The sequence below is a fragment of the Nicotiana tomentosiformis genome, chromosome 2 (genome assembly GCF_000390325.3).
Source record: "Nicotiana tomentosiformis chromosome 2, ASM39032v3, whole genome shotgun sequence".
Classification (NCBI taxonomy): Eukaryota; Viridiplantae; Streptophyta; class Magnoliopsida; order Solanales; family Solanaceae; genus Nicotiana; species Nicotiana tomentosiformis.
This window is the reverse complement of record NC_090813.1, coordinates 181,395,091-181,412,868: the sequence shown is the minus strand read 5'-3', so window position 1 is coordinate 181,412,868 and position 17,778 is coordinate 181,395,091. Positions and strand designations below refer to the sequence as shown.

The window sequence follows — 17,778 nt, the reverse complement described above, 5'->3', positions numbered from 1 at the left end:
GTGGTTTTTTCTAGTAATATTTACACAAATAGCCAATAGATTCACTATTTATTTTTCAAGTGGATATATATAAATTATATATTAATTATTCACTGTCTATATCTATAGGCTATTTATAGTTTAAACTGTTGGTGGCTGGTTTTTCAGCAACAAAACCATATTCCCCTTAGGTAATGGGGAAAAAATTTAACTAGTGGCCTCAAAGAAGGCCATTTGTGCAAATCCCTTCTTTATATCAAGAATCCAAATCCCTGAAGCCATCATTTCTCTCTATTTCTGTTTTCTATCAAAAGAATTTAGCATAACATTGTAAAACAAGACAACAAGCAGAAATTGGGAAAAAAGAAATGTCGGAACCCCTCTTCGTTTCACACACTGTAGTTGCTTCTGTCAAGCTCAACCTTCAACTTCCAAAACCCAGAAACTGTATAATAAAACCATGGAGGAATTGCAGATTCAAAACTAGTGCCACTGCTACTAAGTGTAATGGCAAAGTGAATAGATGGTCCCTTAATGGCATGAATGCCCTTGTAACTGGTGGCACTAGAGGCATTGGGTATTTTTTTCACCTACCCCTTTTCATTTTCTAGTTCTTGATTTGTGTTTTGTTTCGTTGTATATGACACTATGAATATTCCGGAGTCAACCAGTTTTTAGTTGACTTTAATTTCTTAAAGGATTTATCTTATATTCACGAACAGTGTAAATGAACTGCAATGTCATGCTGTAGAATGTTAACTGCCTTAATTTTTTTGTTACTAATTCCACCTACTATGGGTAGTTAACTTTAATTACTTATAAGTGTTATAAAATCTTTTTACACTGTAAGGGGTCGTTTGGTTACCGGGATTAGGATAGTGATCCCAATATAAAATTTGGGATTATGTTTACCATGTTTGGTTATTGGTATTAGCTAAAATGGGTATACCAAAAGCTTGGTATTATCTATCCCATATAGATCGTGGGATTATAATCCTAGTATTATAATCCTTGGATATCCTTTTCCGAACCAAACGACCCCTAAGGGTACAAGTTGTTAAAAAAAATTAGTATAAGAAATTTGATTTAGAGTGGTTTTGCATATGATCTTGTAAACAGTATCCTTTGTGGAAATAACAAATGTAGCCATTGGCACATTTGCATAGTCACAAACCTAATTATGATTTTACTGTAAAAATTTCGATTAATATTAGTTTATGTGTAGTTTTTAAATATATAGATTATGTTTTTCAAGAAAATTAAGCACTTGAGATGTACAATTTCAAGCCAAAAACTAGGTTCTTTGATCTTGACGGAAACTAATACAGCCACTGTCACATGTACAGTCCAGTAATTTGTATGTTGTTTTCTTGATTACTCATATTTAAATTGAGTATTTGTCGTCTGTCGATGTGAATTGTTGTACAATTAGGCATGCAATTGTGGAGGAATTGTGTGGACTAGGAGCTACTGTGCATACGTGTGCACGGAATGAAGATGAGCTCGGGACATGTTTGAGGAGCTGGAAAGATGAGGGCTTTGCAGTGTCTGGCTCCTTATGTGATGTGTCTTCTCAAGTTGATCGCCAGAAGTTAATGGAGGTTGTTTCTTCTACATTCGACGGGAGGCTCAATATTCTTGTAGGTATCTCATTCACTTAAGCTCTTATTAGTAGCATTACATCTCAATGATATTTGTATGTGGCAACATTGTTATAACCTTCATTCCGCAGTTAATCAGCAATTGGCAAATGGCACATTGCAATGAAAGGCAAAATCTACAAAGCTATTACCAAAGCTGTAATGTATTACCAGAAAAGAATGAAAAGAGAAAGTAGATCCAATTGGAACTGAAGGATTTATCTTTCTTAAGCTGAAAAATTAGAGCAGGGATAGACATAAACAATACGTTCATCGGATATCAGTCTGCAATGGCTTGGAGAGTTAGGTAATGGAGATTAAATTGGAGTAAAGGCTGCCAAGGATCTTGAAAGAGTAGAAATAATTTGTCTTAAAAGATTGATAAAGATGATTCTGCCTCCCATTGTTATCTCTATCTCTTGTCATTTGTCAACATCGCTGTCAACAATTTTAAGAAGTATCAGAAAACAGGTCGAGCAATCTTACACAAAATCGTCTTGTTTCATATGATGTTTCTGGAAAGCTTTCCATCTATTTGAGACAATTAAGAAGCTCTGGTTGTTGTTATTCTCTATGCTCCTCTCGTCACTCCTAAATTCTACCTCTTATTTACTGCTTTCTGTGTTAGCTTATGTATAACTATTTCCATGTAAAGAATAATTGGTAAAAGTAGCATTTCTCCAGTTGCATATAAGTAACAACTAAAGAGTAGGAGACTGGAATTTGAATGATTGTTGGGTAATAGATACATTGCATCATGTATCACTTTGCTCCTCGACTTATACATGTTGTCTGATATCCTAATTCTTCTTGATAATTGACCTGGCATCTCTGTTGACAGTTGACGCAAATATCTTTGAACTTATTTTCATCTAGCTTTGTTGGAGCACTTGCATGCATTAATAGATGAACTAATAAGTCAATTGGCTTTGTTTCATTGCTCAGTAGATAAATAACGTGGGGACCAATATCCGCAAAGCTATGGTGGATTTCACAGCTGAAGAGTTTTCCACCCTCATTGCAACAAATTTTGAATCTGTCTTCCATCTGTCTCAGCTTGCCTATCCCCTTCTGAAAGTATCTGGAGCTGGAAGTGTTGTGTTCACTTCTTCTGTCTCGGGTTTTGTCTCATTGAAATCTATGTCTGTACAAGGAGCAACAAAAGGTAAGACCTTCCTTCCCATTTATTTAAAATATTAGGGTTGATAGAGAGTATGACGGTGAAATGTCACCATCTTTTCCACTTGACTTCTTTCTGTAGGAGCAATTAATCAACTTACAAAATATTTGGCATGTGAGTGGGCTAAAGACAACATCAGGAGTAATGCCGTTGCACCTTGGTACATCAAAACATCCATGGTGGAGCAAGTAAATTCCAACTTTCTTCTTTTCAGTAATCCTATTATAGATGCTCTTGTCTTTGATGAACTGTGTCCTTTTGATATCGGCTGAGATTTTCTTTGGTCTCAAATACATGCATCCCAATTTTTCTAGCATACCAGTATCATGTATTTGACTTTCAATTCTTAAGATTGGCGTAAACAGAGTGTTACATGGCATTTTTTTTTTTCCTGCTATAACAATACTGAACACCAAAAGAATGGGTTCTTGGGGGGGTGCACAAGAGGTAGTTCAGAAGTTCAAGTGCTCTATTTAAAGGACTATAGAACCTTGTTAAGCAATAGAGTCAGTGGGTACACTGGCCACTAGCCAGAGGCCATGATTGTTTGAACTTCTAGAAGACACAGGGAATTTACTGATGTTGCCTAAGCATCGATATGAGTATTGTAGCACACTGCCCGCCTTGGTCCTATATTCCCTTTGATCCTGGAGAAAAGAAACGTTAGTATCTGAAGGAAAATGCTTATGATCAACGCAGTCTAGACCAGACAAGAGATGATCGCTGTCACACTATAATAGCCTTGTGCCTTGCAATCACTGGTTGCCCATTTTTTGCTATTGCAATTCTTTTGAACCGAAAAATCAAGTGTCAAGTCCTGGTATAGACAGCTGAAGGGAGAGGTGCAATGATCCACGAATGCACCAAGCTTTGATTTGATAGCTCTAAATCCACAAAATGATACTGTGCTGCTGCCAATACAGATTCAAAAGAGCCACTCACCCATTGCTGAGATGAGAGTAATTTAATAGTGGCTAGAGCAGAGTTTGCGACAGCGAGTTGGCAAGAGGAAGTTGAGCTAGGCTTTAGAGAGCAGCACTGGTGGGTTTGTTCAAATTTGATTTTCATGCAAAAAGAAAAAAAAAATTGAGGAAGAAGAAGAGAAAAAAAAAAAAAACAGCCTTGTGGAGGACGAGAAGAGGTTTCAAGCAGGCCTAAGCCTGCAAGCTGCGCCTCTGTGCACTTTATGGCGCACATTTCGTGCCATGCATCAACTACTCGTTTGTGGTAGTGGTATACTCATATGTTATGTAACTTTTTTCTTAAAATGTTACTTTATAATTTATACATACATACAGTGTGAGCCAAATGCAGCCTTGTTAGAGCAAATGCAAGGAAATCGGATGTAAGGGCAGTTCATAAAGCTCAGGGTAAATACAAGAATGATGACTCTTTGACGGGGCAACGGATAGGGAACAACTTATTTGGCGTTTTCTTTTTGCTGATCCTCACATATGCAATCATCTATGCCAGAAACGTCCTCATATTGTCAAATTGGTAGCTGCATCAAATGTTTATTTTCTCTGTCTCAGGATGTCAACCAAACAACAATTCATGTTTAACTTTCTACTTTTTAACCGTGTGTGAACATACTTAATATCTGATGCCCCTTTTCATGTTCAGGTGCTGAGTAACAAAGAGTATTTACAAGAAGTATATGACCGGACTCCACTTGGGCGCCTGGGAGAGCCATCCGAGGTTTCATCTCTTGTGGGATTCCTTTGTCTTCCTGCATCTTCGTACATCACTGGCCAGATAATCTGTGTTGACGGTGGAATGTCTGTAAATGGCTTTTACCCTCACCATGGCTAGAGGAACAATGCCTCTAGGTATGGTAATGTCGCAACATTTCAGGAAAGTTTTGTCCAAACCCATTAATTTATGCATTGTTGACTGGACCTTCCATTTGTATTTGAAAAGTTTGTTGGAAGATCAATTTTTGACTGTTGGCTCATTGACTAGTGTAGCTTAGGAATTAAACTACGATTTAGGTAATCTTAACCTTAGTGCTCCTTCATTTTGGCAATATGAGCATTCAAACCAACTGGTTGAGCATGCTAAAAGTAGTACTATGTCATTTCGTTCCGGGTTCCAATTTTTCAATGCAGTGCTGCTTCTGCAATTTTAACTAGATTTCTTCGTGTAAAAAGTATAATCTTGGCATTCATTTTTACATATATTGGGCTTGCTTGCATCTCTTCAAACTCGCTAGTGTAGGATATGCAACATTTCTGCAGCTTTCCTGTGCAACAGGCTTCTGAAATTGAACCATCATATCTGCCTTCTTGAGCCCTTTCTTTTGTGTTATTGATTATGTTGGGAACTCTCTTCCTTATGATGATCACTAATGGCGCCGTCTTCTCTGGCTTGATATCTTCATCCATTAACTAGACCAAATCTTTTCCAGCACAATGTTGCAGGTCTAAATGCCAATCTGCAGTTAGTTCGACTAAAATGCATTTGAGTTGAGTCATCAAATGCACACACAATATCAACCAGCCCCCTCTATCCGAGGGGCGGAAGAAGGGGGTTCGTGGTGTGTAGGGTTTTCCAAGTGTGTGTAGTATGTTAAACATTCTTGAGTTGAAAGAACTGATCTTCCAAGTTACCTGATAATGTGATCCGGATCTCTGTAACTTCAATAACTGAACAATGTATTTTGAATTTCTCCAACAGTATGTTTGATTAGCTTCAGATTTCAAGAAGTCAAATTATGTTGTCTGACAAAAAATCTTTTTCGAAGTTGGTAAGGATTTACAACAATGTGAACTATTGAAATTTGGTCATTTGATTCTCCAAATTCTCGACCTCTCCCCTATCCCTTGTGCATATAACAATGGAGCTCAGGCATGTCTCACAAGTTAGTTACGCTCTCTATTTCAATTTATGTAACATAATCCAAATGGACATGTAGTTTACATATACCATGACATTTGTGCAACCATAAAATCGTGTCATTAAGGATAAATAATTTTCAATTATAGAAATGTAACATTTTCTTAACAAACTAAAAGGAAAGAATATATCACATTAAATGGAGTAAATTAAGCATACTCAACTAAAAATGCTTTGTCTAGACAACTCCAAGGGATAGATTATTTATGGACCCAAGAAACTATTTTGAAGTCCAAAATTAGTATTTGATAGGTGCATGTGACAGGGTTCAAGTATAAGTTGCACAAGAAACAATCTTTCTATTTTATAATCATTCGGTTTCCGAAACACTCCCGCCTAATAATTAGAGCCTTGTAGAGTCTAGGGGAAGCACTTCCTACCAAGATTTTTTCCATTCCCATGGCTTGAATCTGAGACCTCTGGTTCAGGTTGGAGGATCCCATCCATTCCGCCACAACTCTTGGTGGTGCATAAGAAACACTCGAAACAATGGAAATAACAATCATATAAGAGCAGGGGGGGGGGGGGGAAGGCGGCAGGTTTGCAGGGAGAAAGCTTCTAATTGATCCACCTTAACATAAAAATGTTACTCTTAAGACCACAGATGAATACAACAAACGCACAAGATGACTAGTTACAACAATTTGAGCCTTGGCCTATATACTATTTCTACCGGAAACCCGTAGTTTGATGCCCAAGAAGGCATAGTTTTATTCCCCTTCCCGTCTTGTTCACATTTTTTCTCTGCCCTCAGCTTCGAAACGTTCATTGTCCTTCAGCGACTTCAATTTTCTGTAACCCTTGTCAGTACCAAATATCCTAACAAAACAGAGTGATCCGTCAAATCATGAATCCTACGAAAATCTCTTATTCTATTGTTCAGGCAACAAAAGTAATAAGATATTAGCGAAGATCACATTGAGAGAGAGGTAGTCAACACACCTCTCTCTCAATGTGGTGGACATATGCGATCAAGTTTCTGTCGAACTACAACCAGAAATCATACAGAAAATACACATTCTATCAAGCATACACAGGCAGTGTTTAGCTTCAGTAACCTCCCATGCACACAGGAGCAGAGACACGTTCTTATGTTTTAAAAGCACTGCCGATGAAATCAAATTTTACTCTCATATTAAAGGAGTTAGTTCTCTGGGAACCTTATTTAAGGATTAGCACAAGTGGTAAACAGGAACTTGGTAGATGATGCATGATCAACATAAATATGAATTGCCACAAACAGATTACTCGGTGGTTTCAGCTTACCACATATTAGAGACCCTTTGTCGCGAAGAAAGTATTACACATGAAGAAAAAGTAATAACAACATAAACAGCTTAATGAAGTTTTACTCAGAGAAAAATGCCAAAAACTTTCCAATTTACCTTGATCCTCAAAGCTTCCTCCCAAATTCGTGTTAGCATTTTCTAGCCAACTATAGTGCATCTATGATACTTCCTATAATGACTGGTGAGACATTTCTATAAACATAATGCTCTTATTTTTAATTTCAGAAAGCCACATACTAGAGATTTACATTACGGCTGGGAATGCAAAATGCATAAAGACAACTCAAAAGTGGTAAGAACTTCACCACTGACAAGCATGAGTAGACTAGTTTCAGAGATCTACTCAACTTTTTCTGAAGTTACAACATATTTGCTCATTGTGCCCACAATTACTATTTAAAATGTAGCTTCCTCTCTTTTCTCCAAGTTCTGAATATACCAACTTTTGCAGATTTTAATATTTAATGTATTTTTATCTATCCAGTTTACATTAACAACTCCTGGATGGCAGGTTCTAAATATTTCGAAAAATAAAAAGTAAAAAAAACTATCCAATTTCAGGCATCGTCTTTGCATCAGGGGGAAAGCAAGTTCCCTGGGCTATTGTTTAAAATAAGATTGTAATAATAGAGGAAGATGGAATGAAGCCCATCATGGAATTAATACTGAATTAGTTTACAATGCACTAAGCCACTAAACCAACAGAAACTATGGCACAAATCTTACCGGGTTGACTACAAACACAACTTTCACTATTAGCTCATAGTATCTGCCTATTCCCATACAAATGTTGTCTGTACTTTATCCTCACAACTAAAAGATACTAAGGAACTAATAATGTTTTAGATACTCTTCATAGTACATTAGTTCATGTTTTATGGGTCGACTGAGCTCCTCATGTTACTTCACAAAACTTCATGGCCTTCTCTAAAGGGCTTACTGCCTCCTTCATTGCAGCTTTAGCAGATCTATTTTGTCGTATTTTATGTTTTTGTCCTTTGTTTTTTTCTTTTTTTTTTTTGGGGGGGGGGGGGGGAGGCAAAGTTAAGCACACCTCACTTTTTCAGGTAAAAGACGTGTATTCATAAACTGGACGCACCTAGTGACCACAATCTTTACCAATTTACTACAGAACTTGATATTTTAAATTACAGTAGAATATTAATGTTTAAGGCAATTTGTGATAAGTGTTACCAGTCCATGTAAACAAATGTCGATGAGTAGTTTCCGGACTTCGTATAGAGCAGTCGATGATGATAATCATGAAAATCAGCCCTGGGAACAATAATAGCAATTTCAGAAATATAGTTGACTTGAAAACAGATAAATACAAATGGGTGATTTCTAAAAGTAATAAGGTAATGTACAGACCCCCCATATAACGGCAAGAAGTTCGACGGGCTCCAAGGGAAATGGTACCCGGAATGTGCCTCAACTGTCTCAAGGACTCTAAGTGAGACCCAGAGATATATTGTTATCAAATGGGGCCCCGTGATTGCAGGACCAATTATTGTAGCAAATCCAAGGAAGAGAATTTCAGCAGGGTGAGCATACTCAGAAGTCAACCCAAATGGTGTTGCGTACCTGTGGTGTAAACAAGCAGACGCTCTGACTGCATGGTGAAAAAATAAAAACCCGAAGTATTAAGCAGAAAACATAATGTTGTTCACATACTCATGATGGACACTGTGGACATGCTTGTAGAGCCATTTCGTATGTAAAATCCTGTGTCCCCAATAAAATGCAAAATCCTCCAAGATGAAATAGAATATTATTTGCGTTGAAATCACTTTCCTGCACAAGCAAAATATTTGCAATTCACTCTAATGAATAAACAAGAATAGAAAATCTCTGCCACACCTACTAAAAAATTATACAGCAATTACGCCTCAATTCCAAGCTAGTTGAAGTTGGCTACATGATTCCTCACTATCCATCTTTATCCAAAAAAAAAAAAACGAAGTCTCATTATCATTTATCCATGCTGTTCCAGTTAGGCCCATCTTAATCAATGTCGTCTACATTTTTACTAGCATACAAATCTCTAACAAGATTATAAATCCCCTAACGGACATTGTACTTAAGTAAGCTTACCAACATAACTAAATCTTAATCCTAACTAATTGGTATCACCTTTATGTATCTTTTCTTTTCTGTTATACCATATTTTTCGCTAAGTTTGCATGAATTCTAAAACCAAAAATATAAAGAAATAAATAGCAAAAACGAAGAAAGGAAGATTACAAGACCCAAAAAAATAAAAATATAACGATTATGTGTTGCCATCACATCACTATAGCTAGGTATATGAAAACTCAAAAATACCAGGACGGCAGTGGAAGACTACTTCGTGTCCCCATGAATTTAAAGACAGGATATGATCCAATCAAGATTGGGAGATTAACACAAAAATGATACAGCAGCAGACGAGTGATACATTTCTCCTGAGCTGCCGGGCTGTTATTCTTCTTCTGCACCAAAAGAGGTCAAGAATGCAAAAAAAATGAAAATTCATCCGAATAACGACAGAATGAACTACTACGAAAGCGAAACATCATAACCAGATTTTATCCAAGTATTTGTGCCAAACACAAATGCTTTTGCAAAATTTTCACAAAGCTTTTCCCAGAAACTGTTCTCCAAATGCAAACCAAAATTGAATTCGAGCACCAGTCTTAAGTTGAATATAATTACAGTGTGGGAACGTTTAATCAAGAAACATCATTCCATTACAAGAGTCAAAAAGTAATACCTGAATTTTGTACTTTCCAAACCACCCTGCCCTTTCAAAAAGAAGGAACGGGAGTCCAGACAAGAAGAAGACACTCTCATGAAGAACGAAACCTCCAAGACAAGTCAATTGGAAATCGCTGAAATTTGTAATAAGATACTGAAAAAGAATGAAGAAATCAAAAGGCTATTAAACAGGTAACTAGTACCTCATTACTCTAATTAAGAATGAGTGCACTGGTAGGACTAGTCAGTCCACATAACCGAGTAGATTTTAAATTGGAAGCACACAAGAGCCATAGTGCAACCTTGATTGAACAAAGAAAAATATGTTCACATTTAGGATGTGTTTTGTCATGTTAGGCTACGTTAGCCTCAAACATTATACTATGGAGAAGTGGTGAATGACAACAAGCTTGAAATATTGTAGTGTAATGAGCCGTGGCTTCACCCCTGCTTTTTTCTTTCTTTGTGCACTTCGAACCTGCATTTTCTAGAAAAATTCATTGAGCATGAGATTTGAGATTGAACCTCTCTCTCTCTCTCTCTCTCTCAAGGCAGCTCATAGATGGGGTTTGAACACCAAAGAAGGAATCAACCTTCAATTTTTGGGACTATCAATCTAAGACATCAGTCCAAAGTTTATGTGAAAAGATTGGTTTGGACTTTCCTGAGTGCAAAATGCATGTCAAAAACTTCCAAACCTGAGATGGCTACATTGTTTCCAATTGCCTAAGTTATTTTTCAATCAGGGGCGGATATACCTTGTCCCCAATCGGTATCTCAGGACACATCACTTTGTCAAATATCAAATATGTTTACTATATGTGTATGTAAATAATAAGCAAAATAAAAATATTGGGTATCAATATAAAAAAATGACACCATTTGTCATTATACTAATTTTATTCATTTGTTCAATTCTTCAAATATTGACACTGCTAATGAAAAATCATGCGTACACCGTTGGTTTCAATAATACCATGCTAACAACCAGCTTTTGCTCCCACTCCTAATCTTGTTTCCAAACCCGCTACAACTACATAATTACAAACTTATCATCATTTGAGCTCCACCTACTTCAAACTTGGCTGCTAATAAATCTCTCATGTATGCTATACAAACTCCATTTCCATCACATTCCACCATGTTTAGATAGTGATTATGTCCGCTACTAGTCCAAGAGTGTGTCAACCATCCCCTGATGCAGATCAAAAGATCCTGCTTTCTCCCATTCAAACTCAATGCTTTTACCTTATTGCCTATGTCCTCCTCCTTCTATTGGATATTTCTTTTTTTAGAGGAAAATATTCCATAGCAACAGAAAGAATAAAATTATTGGAAAGAATACAAAGACAAGAAACTCATAAAATCTTGTCGCCGGTGGGACGGCCTAATGGTAAAGCACGCAGCAACCTGGAAATTTCAGCTTCAAATCCCGGCTATACACTAGGTGTGAGCCCATTTGCTCCAACCTTGGTGAGCATGAATACCTTGGCAACCTGCTTCCAGGCTAGATAGGCTGCCCCATGGATTAGTTGAGGTTCATACAAATTTGGTCTTAACGTTACCAATACATACAAGAAAACAAGAACTCAAGTATTTGGTAGATGGAAAAAATTATCTGAAAAATGTTTTCCAAAAAATGACTTATTTTTTTGAAAAATGTTTATCCAACTTTTTAACATAATTATCAATATTTAATAAATGTTTTTTTTCCTGAAAAGTGTATTTTGCATTTGATTGGAGATTAGAAAATATTTTCCAGAATTTTGTTTTTGTTAAATATTGATAAATATGTTAAAAAATAGGATAGTGGTTTTTGAATAATAAAATTTAGTAATAAAGATTGACAATATTATCAAAGTGTATGTTGAAATGACTTCTGTACAAAAGTGAGGCAAGTTATTTTCCCCATTCGGTGGAAATATTTTCCTTGAAAAAAATATATTCTAACAACCATACATCATAAAATGATTAATTTCTGAAAGACATTTCCCAGAAAATATTTTCCATCATGCCAAATACACCTGATCAGTAACTTCACAAAACAACAGAAATCACCAGATTTTCCACAGCATATCTAAATTTTAGTTATTTACTTCAATAATCAGCTCCAGTAGGACAGTAGATCAATAAATTAACTATATCACAAACTTTTTTTGTTATTTTTTATGATGGTGGTGTTCGACCCAGCTTGCACAAACATTCGACTAATTCTCCCACCAGCACAGGTAGTTAACTCTGCCCACTACTTCACAAACTTGATGTCCGCTATATGAAACAGAGAGTCCCATAATTTAACAATCACATAATGCATGGAGCAATGAAATTATCAAAATGCCAGAAATTCATATTCCAGTCAAAGTCAAAGTCAAAGTCAAACACATTTGTTCATTATTACTACTACACATGAATGCTAAATGCTAATGATACAAGCAAACAATGCTGCGCCCATTCTGCTCATAAATGTTCTGTTCCACATGCATCGAACCAAATAGAACAGCCGCATTGAAGCAAAAACGCAGAATGTAGTTCTAGAACAAATTCGAACCTTCTAGAAGGAAAAAAAGGAACAAATTCGAAGCTTCGGGAATATTAAAAAGAAAAAAAAATAGGGTAATCAGGTGAAAATTGATGTAAAAAGAAGAGAGAAGAGTACCGTCCAAGCAGATTCAATGATGGAAGCCATTGTTGAAACAGATTCAATCTATTTGGTATTTAGTGGCAGTAATAATAAATAGAGGGAGAGAAGAGTATATCAGCTGGAAAATTGAATAGAGGGGACCGCTATTGTTTAACGGGTAGGTGTCTAGTGACTATCAAATTTAATAAATAAATAATATATATATATATATATATATATATATATATATATATTAATAGCCCATTTGACTAAGTTACAAAAATTAGCTTTTCCTTTTTACAAAAGTCTTTTTTCAAAAGTATTTTTTAGTAGAAGCATTTTATGTTCGGTTAATTAATTTGAAAAGTAATTCTAAGCATAATTAGTATTTGACCAAACTTTTAAAAATTATTTCTAAGTATATTTTTCTCGAAAAAATAATTTTGGAGAGAAACTATTTTTTTCCGCTTCTCCTCGAAAATACTTTTTTTCTCACAAAATCTTGGCCAAACACCCCTGACTTTGAAAGAAAAAGCATTTTTCTAGAAGCTTGGTCAAGGCTATAAATATTTTCATTTTAATTGTAACTGTTAAAAATTGAAATAGTAAGTAATTTGATGTAAAACTGTATAAATAATTTTTGTCTTTTACGTGTGTTGGAAAAGCACCAAAGAGAAACAGTTCCATTAAGATGTGACGGGTGCAGTAGAGACAAAAACGATGAAATGTACAAGTGCGAAATAGTAGGTTTTTGTGTTAAATAATTGAGATAAAAGGATGATTTTAAGTGTTAATAATTAATAATTAGCTTCTAATTTTTATATGTATATGGGTAATTCGGTACATTAAGTTTTTATTATGCGCGGGGTTCGGAAAAAGATCGGAGCACAAAAGTCTATTGTACGCAGCCTTCCCATGCACTTCTTTAAGAGGCTGTTTTCACGACTTACCTCCTGATCACCTGATAGCAACTTTACCAATTACACAAGACTCTAATTTCAATTTTTATATGTATATACATTTCTAATTTTTTTAATACAAATTATTATTTGAACAAAAATTATTCTGTTTGATCGAACTCATATTTAAACTTCTACCTTTATGATGCGCTACGTCGTTCCCTACGTGTGTCCAGGAGTAATCCAAGTATCTTTAATGAGGCAATGAAGTCTACTTAGTGGGCATGGGTTAAAAGTTTGGTGCGTACAAATATAGTAATAGGATAGAGTAGTTGTTGAACATTCTATTTTCTTGAAAAAGATCATATAGTTGTTTATTTTCAGTTATTAACCTATTTCTCCAAATAGAAGAAATAGAAGTATTGGTTAAATTTTAATTGTATTTGTCACGATCCAAAATCTATTATATGTTGTGATGGCACCTAACATCGCCGTTAGGCAAGTCCGCGGTGAACCATCTAAATAATTGTTCATTTTTTTTCCTTTTTGAAATCATAAGTGCATACAATTTTAGTAAGACATAAATTAAAAGGTGACAATATTAAAGCAAAATCACTAACATCACTAGAATATCATAAAACCCAGTGTTACAAGTGCATGAACATTTACTAAGGAGTATAATAATAATACAATATCTGTCTGGAATGTAAACTAGACAGGATAAAGTAAATAAATATGATGGAGACTATGTGGGTTGCGACATGTAGCCTGGAATACAACTGACCATAAAGTTTCCTTAGCAGATGCGCCTACGCGCCAAGATGACCACCAAATGAACCTGTCAAATCCTGCACATTTAGTGCAGAAGTGTAGCATGAGTATGTAAATCAACGCGTACCCAGTAAGTATCTAGCCTAACCCCGGAGAAGTAGTGACGAGGGGTCAACATCGACACTTACTAGTGATTCAATAAAATAATATAATAAATTATAAACAGATATGAATCACAACAACAACCATGAGGTAAAAACTGTAACTCACATAATTCTCCAACATTTCTTTTGAGGATATAAATCTCTCGGATCTCATATGCTATCTCCACATATCAGAAATATTATATGCAATCTCAAACGGATGAGGAATATCATATAAAAGCCAGGTTTCAATCAAAGGAAAATCTCATGAATATTCGGACTCCTAACGGTATCACGCACGATTATGCCGAGGTCGTACGACCCGATCCATAGTGGTGTGTACACTGCCGAGGGTCGACTGGCGCGAACTAGAGATGCATCTCAATATACTGTCGAGGCATTCGACTCGATCCACATGAAAGGAAAAAACTTATCGAATTACGGGTCATGTGTTTGCAACACAAGTACAAGAGCATAAAGTAAACATGACTAGCATAAAGTAAACATGATTTTTACAGTCTATCAAATATCTCGTCAAACAACTCAATGTGATAAAGCTCGGCCTAACATATTCCCAATTAATTTCAGTTATATGTTCAAGTAATTAAGCTAGCAAATTGAGTTCAACTAAGTCAAATATTACATGATAAAGTCTTAAGTCTACCCGAAAACATACTTTTAGCTACGTACGGACTCTCTTCACCTCGTGCGTATGTAGCACCCATACTAGCATCACATAACAATTTAACAGGAGACTCATAACATGAGACTTACTTCACTATGAAGTTCCCTACCGGCTCCAACGCCTTTCTAACACCTCAAACCGATATCCATCAATCTGAAACTAGTCAAACAACATGCAAACCAATAAAACTATACTTCAGCACTCATAATTAATCAATTTATATCAATTCTCAACTCCACTCGAAAAGTCAACAAAGTCAACCCTCGGGCCCACGTACCCGACTTCCGAATTTTTTTGAATATAATCATTACCCACAACACCACGAACTCAAAAATATAATTTATTCCCAATTCCATGTTAATTTCGTGGTCAAAATCCAAAAATATCAAATTCTAGGTTTCCTTCCAAAATCCCATAATTTTTACAAATTTACATATTTAAATTCATATATAACTCATGTATTTAACTTACAACAAGTGGGAATCACTTACCTTGTATTGCTTGATGAAAATATCCTCAAAATAGCTCCCTCAATTCGGCCACCCAGGTAAAAATGAGAGAAAAGTGAGCCAACTCCCGAATTTAAACAACTCTGCACAGACGACCCTTCTTCGCGATCGCGGGAAAACCTTCGCGTTCGTGAAGACCAAACTCCCCAACTGCCAAATTCTCTCTTTGTGAACGCGGTACACCGGTCGCAAACGCGACGAGCAACTCCACCGTCCCTACGCGAACGCGACGCCACGCTCGCGAACGCGCAGTACAACTTCCTAGTGTTTATTTCCCGCCTACCCTTCTACGCGATCGGGTAATCACCCTTGCGATCGAGAAGCAATGCCTCCCCCAAGGCTTCGCGAACACATGACCCTATTCATGAACGTAATTAACAAATGGCCAGTCACCCAACAGACCTTCGTGAACACGACCCTATCTTCGCGATCTCGAAGAAGGACACACTAGACCTTAGAAACAATAGCTCAAACATGGCGAAAAGACCCGTAGCCCATCCGAAACACACCCGAGGTCCCTGGGACCCCATACAATTTTGCCAACTAGTTCCAATACCTTATCTAAACTAATCCAAAATCTCAAAATGCCACGAATAATATCAAAATCACGAATCGATGATCAAATTCTTCTTTTAACTTTCAAACATCCAAATTTCGACGAACGTGTCTGAATCATATCTAAACATTCTGGAAAAACGCCAAACTTTATGTACAAGAATCACGATACAAACCTAGTCTAAGACTCAAAATCCCAAATGGACATCGATAACATCAAAGTCCACTTCAAATCAAACATAGAAAATTCCAAAACCTTCAAAATGCCAATTTTCCACAATAAGCGCCGAAATGCTCCCGGACTACCTGATACTCAACCCGAACATACGCCCAAGTCTGAAATCATCATACGAACCTATTGGAACCTTCAAATCTCGATTCTGAGGTCGTTTACTCAAAAGTCAAACCTTGGTGAACTCTTCCAACTTAAAGATTCCGAATTAAAATCTTTTCTTCCGAATCAACTCTGAACTTCCTGAAATTTAATTCCGACCATATGTACAAGTCATAAAACATGAAGTGAAGCTAATCAAGGTCTCAAACTGCCGAACGACGTGCTAGATCTCAAAATGACCGGTCGGGTCATTACATTCTCCCCCACTTAAACATATGTTCCTCCTTGAACGTGCCAAGAACTGTTCCGGAGGTACCCAAAATCGCTGATTAACACCTCGTACACCTACCCGTGCCACCACTACCCATGTGAGCACATTAACACGAGCCAGACTGAAGATCCTTCATCCTACCTTAGCCCACAAGCCTTAGAACCAAATTCCAACATCTAGAATTATCTCTGAGACTTGATTCTAACATACGAACACATATCAATCTCAACACGGTGAACCTAAAACATGATCATCCACCCATGCTGTAATCACACATTGCACCGCATAATTCGTATGCCCAATATAACATCCTCCAACCACAATAACTGTAAATTCATGAATCTGATGACCTTAGTATATACCATAACACATATAAGTCTGGTTCCAACCCATGCAATGCTGCAATGATGAAAAAGATGTGTAGAAACTCATAACCACCTGCCAAATCAATAATTCATGGAATTCCTCTGCTTAACAAGAACCCTTGCCTCATTCTGAACTAAATAGTGGCATTTTCCCTCTAATATACCTTATATAAATCTGATTGCATTGATTTCAGGCCCGACAAACTCGCCTCACCCATTACAAGCTGCTCGACCGACAAGCCATATAAAAAACCACCTAAAATCTCGTACGACAACATCAATGCGTCAATAAGCCACAACTCGAATATGACCAATTAAGGAAAAAATGAACTCGGGTAAAGAACTATCCAGCCAGCGTAACAAATAAAATGGCCAAACAGATGCTATGAATCTATATCAGAGATGAGAAACAAGGCACACAAAATAAGTATAAGGAACCATACTCAACATCTTACTGTTGCAGCGTACAACCCGATCCACACATGATACCGTTGCAACATGCAACCCGATCCAAACATGATACCTATGGCGGCGTGCCAGCCGATCCACACATAATAATCGATAAGGAAATACCTACCGAGCCAAAATACTCATACCCACGAAATATCCGAATATCGACCACAAGCATGCCAAGTGCATAAACACAACCTTGGGGAGACAGATAGAGCCATGCGCTACAAAATACCAAGCATGACTAAGGTGTAATAAATGACCTGCATCTCGAGAGCCATTTTTCTCATATAACACCACAAGCTATACGGGATCACAATACATATGCAAATAATCAAGCCGTATCACAACCCACATGACATAAATAGAGTATTACGTAGAATAGCTGACGACAGAAATAACATCCAACGCCCAAATATTCCTCCATAAGTAATGCTATGCTGAATGAACACATCCG

At 36.7% G+C, this 17,778-nt stretch overlaps 2 protein-coding genes across 5 annotated transcripts; one reads left to right on the top strand and one right to left on the bottom strand.

The window, feature by feature from the left end:
- The first annotated feature begins 84 nt into the window (after positions 1 to 84).
- Positions 85 to 4,753, top strand: LOC104095639 (tropinone reductase homolog At5g06060). 2 transcript variants are annotated; one of them, XR_011414415.1, is made up of 5 exons: positions 85 to 556; positions 1,412 to 1,619; positions 2,568 to 2,784; positions 2,881 to 4,029; positions 4,423 to 4,607. XR_011414415.1 is itself a non-coding variant. In XM_009601802.4 (5 exons), exons 1-5 carry the CDS (start codon positions 348 to 350, stop codon positions 4,609 to 4,611), a joined length of 930 nt encoding a protein of 309 aa, XP_009600097.1. In that variant the 5' UTR covers positions 93 to 347; the 3' UTR covers positions 4,612 to 4,753. The 2 variants fall into 2 exon arrangements, 1 of the variants encoding a protein (XP_009600097.1); XM_009601802.4 differs by having other exon boundaries at positions 93 to 556; positions 2,881 to 2,987; positions 4,423 to 4,753.
- A 1,481-nt stretch (positions 4,754 to 6,234) lies between these two features.
- On the bottom strand, positions 6,235 to 12,533 carry LOC104113382 (methylsterol monooxygenase 2-2-like). Of its 3 annotated transcripts, none has more exons than XM_009623529.4 (7): positions 12,376 to 12,532; positions 9,736 to 9,873; positions 9,309 to 9,454; positions 8,658 to 8,777; positions 8,355 to 8,567; positions 8,178 to 8,258; positions 6,235 to 6,513 (listed from the first exon to the last, which is right to left on the bottom strand). In XM_009623529.4, exons 1-7 carry the CDS (start codon positions 12,403 to 12,405, stop codon positions 6,426 to 6,428), a joined length of 816 nt encoding a protein of 271 aa, XP_009621824.1. In that variant the 5' UTR covers positions 12,406 to 12,532; the 3' UTR covers positions 6,235 to 6,425. The 3 variants fall into 3 exon arrangements, with proteins under 3 accessions (XP_009621824.1, XP_018632181.1, XP_033516498.1); XM_018776665.3 differs by lacking the exon at positions 12,376 to 12,532 and adding an exon at positions 10,102 to 11,341; XM_033660607.2 differs by having other exon boundaries at positions 8,178 to 8,567; positions 12,376 to 12,533.
- Between the last annotated feature and the right edge of the window lie 5,245 nt (positions 12,534 to 17,778).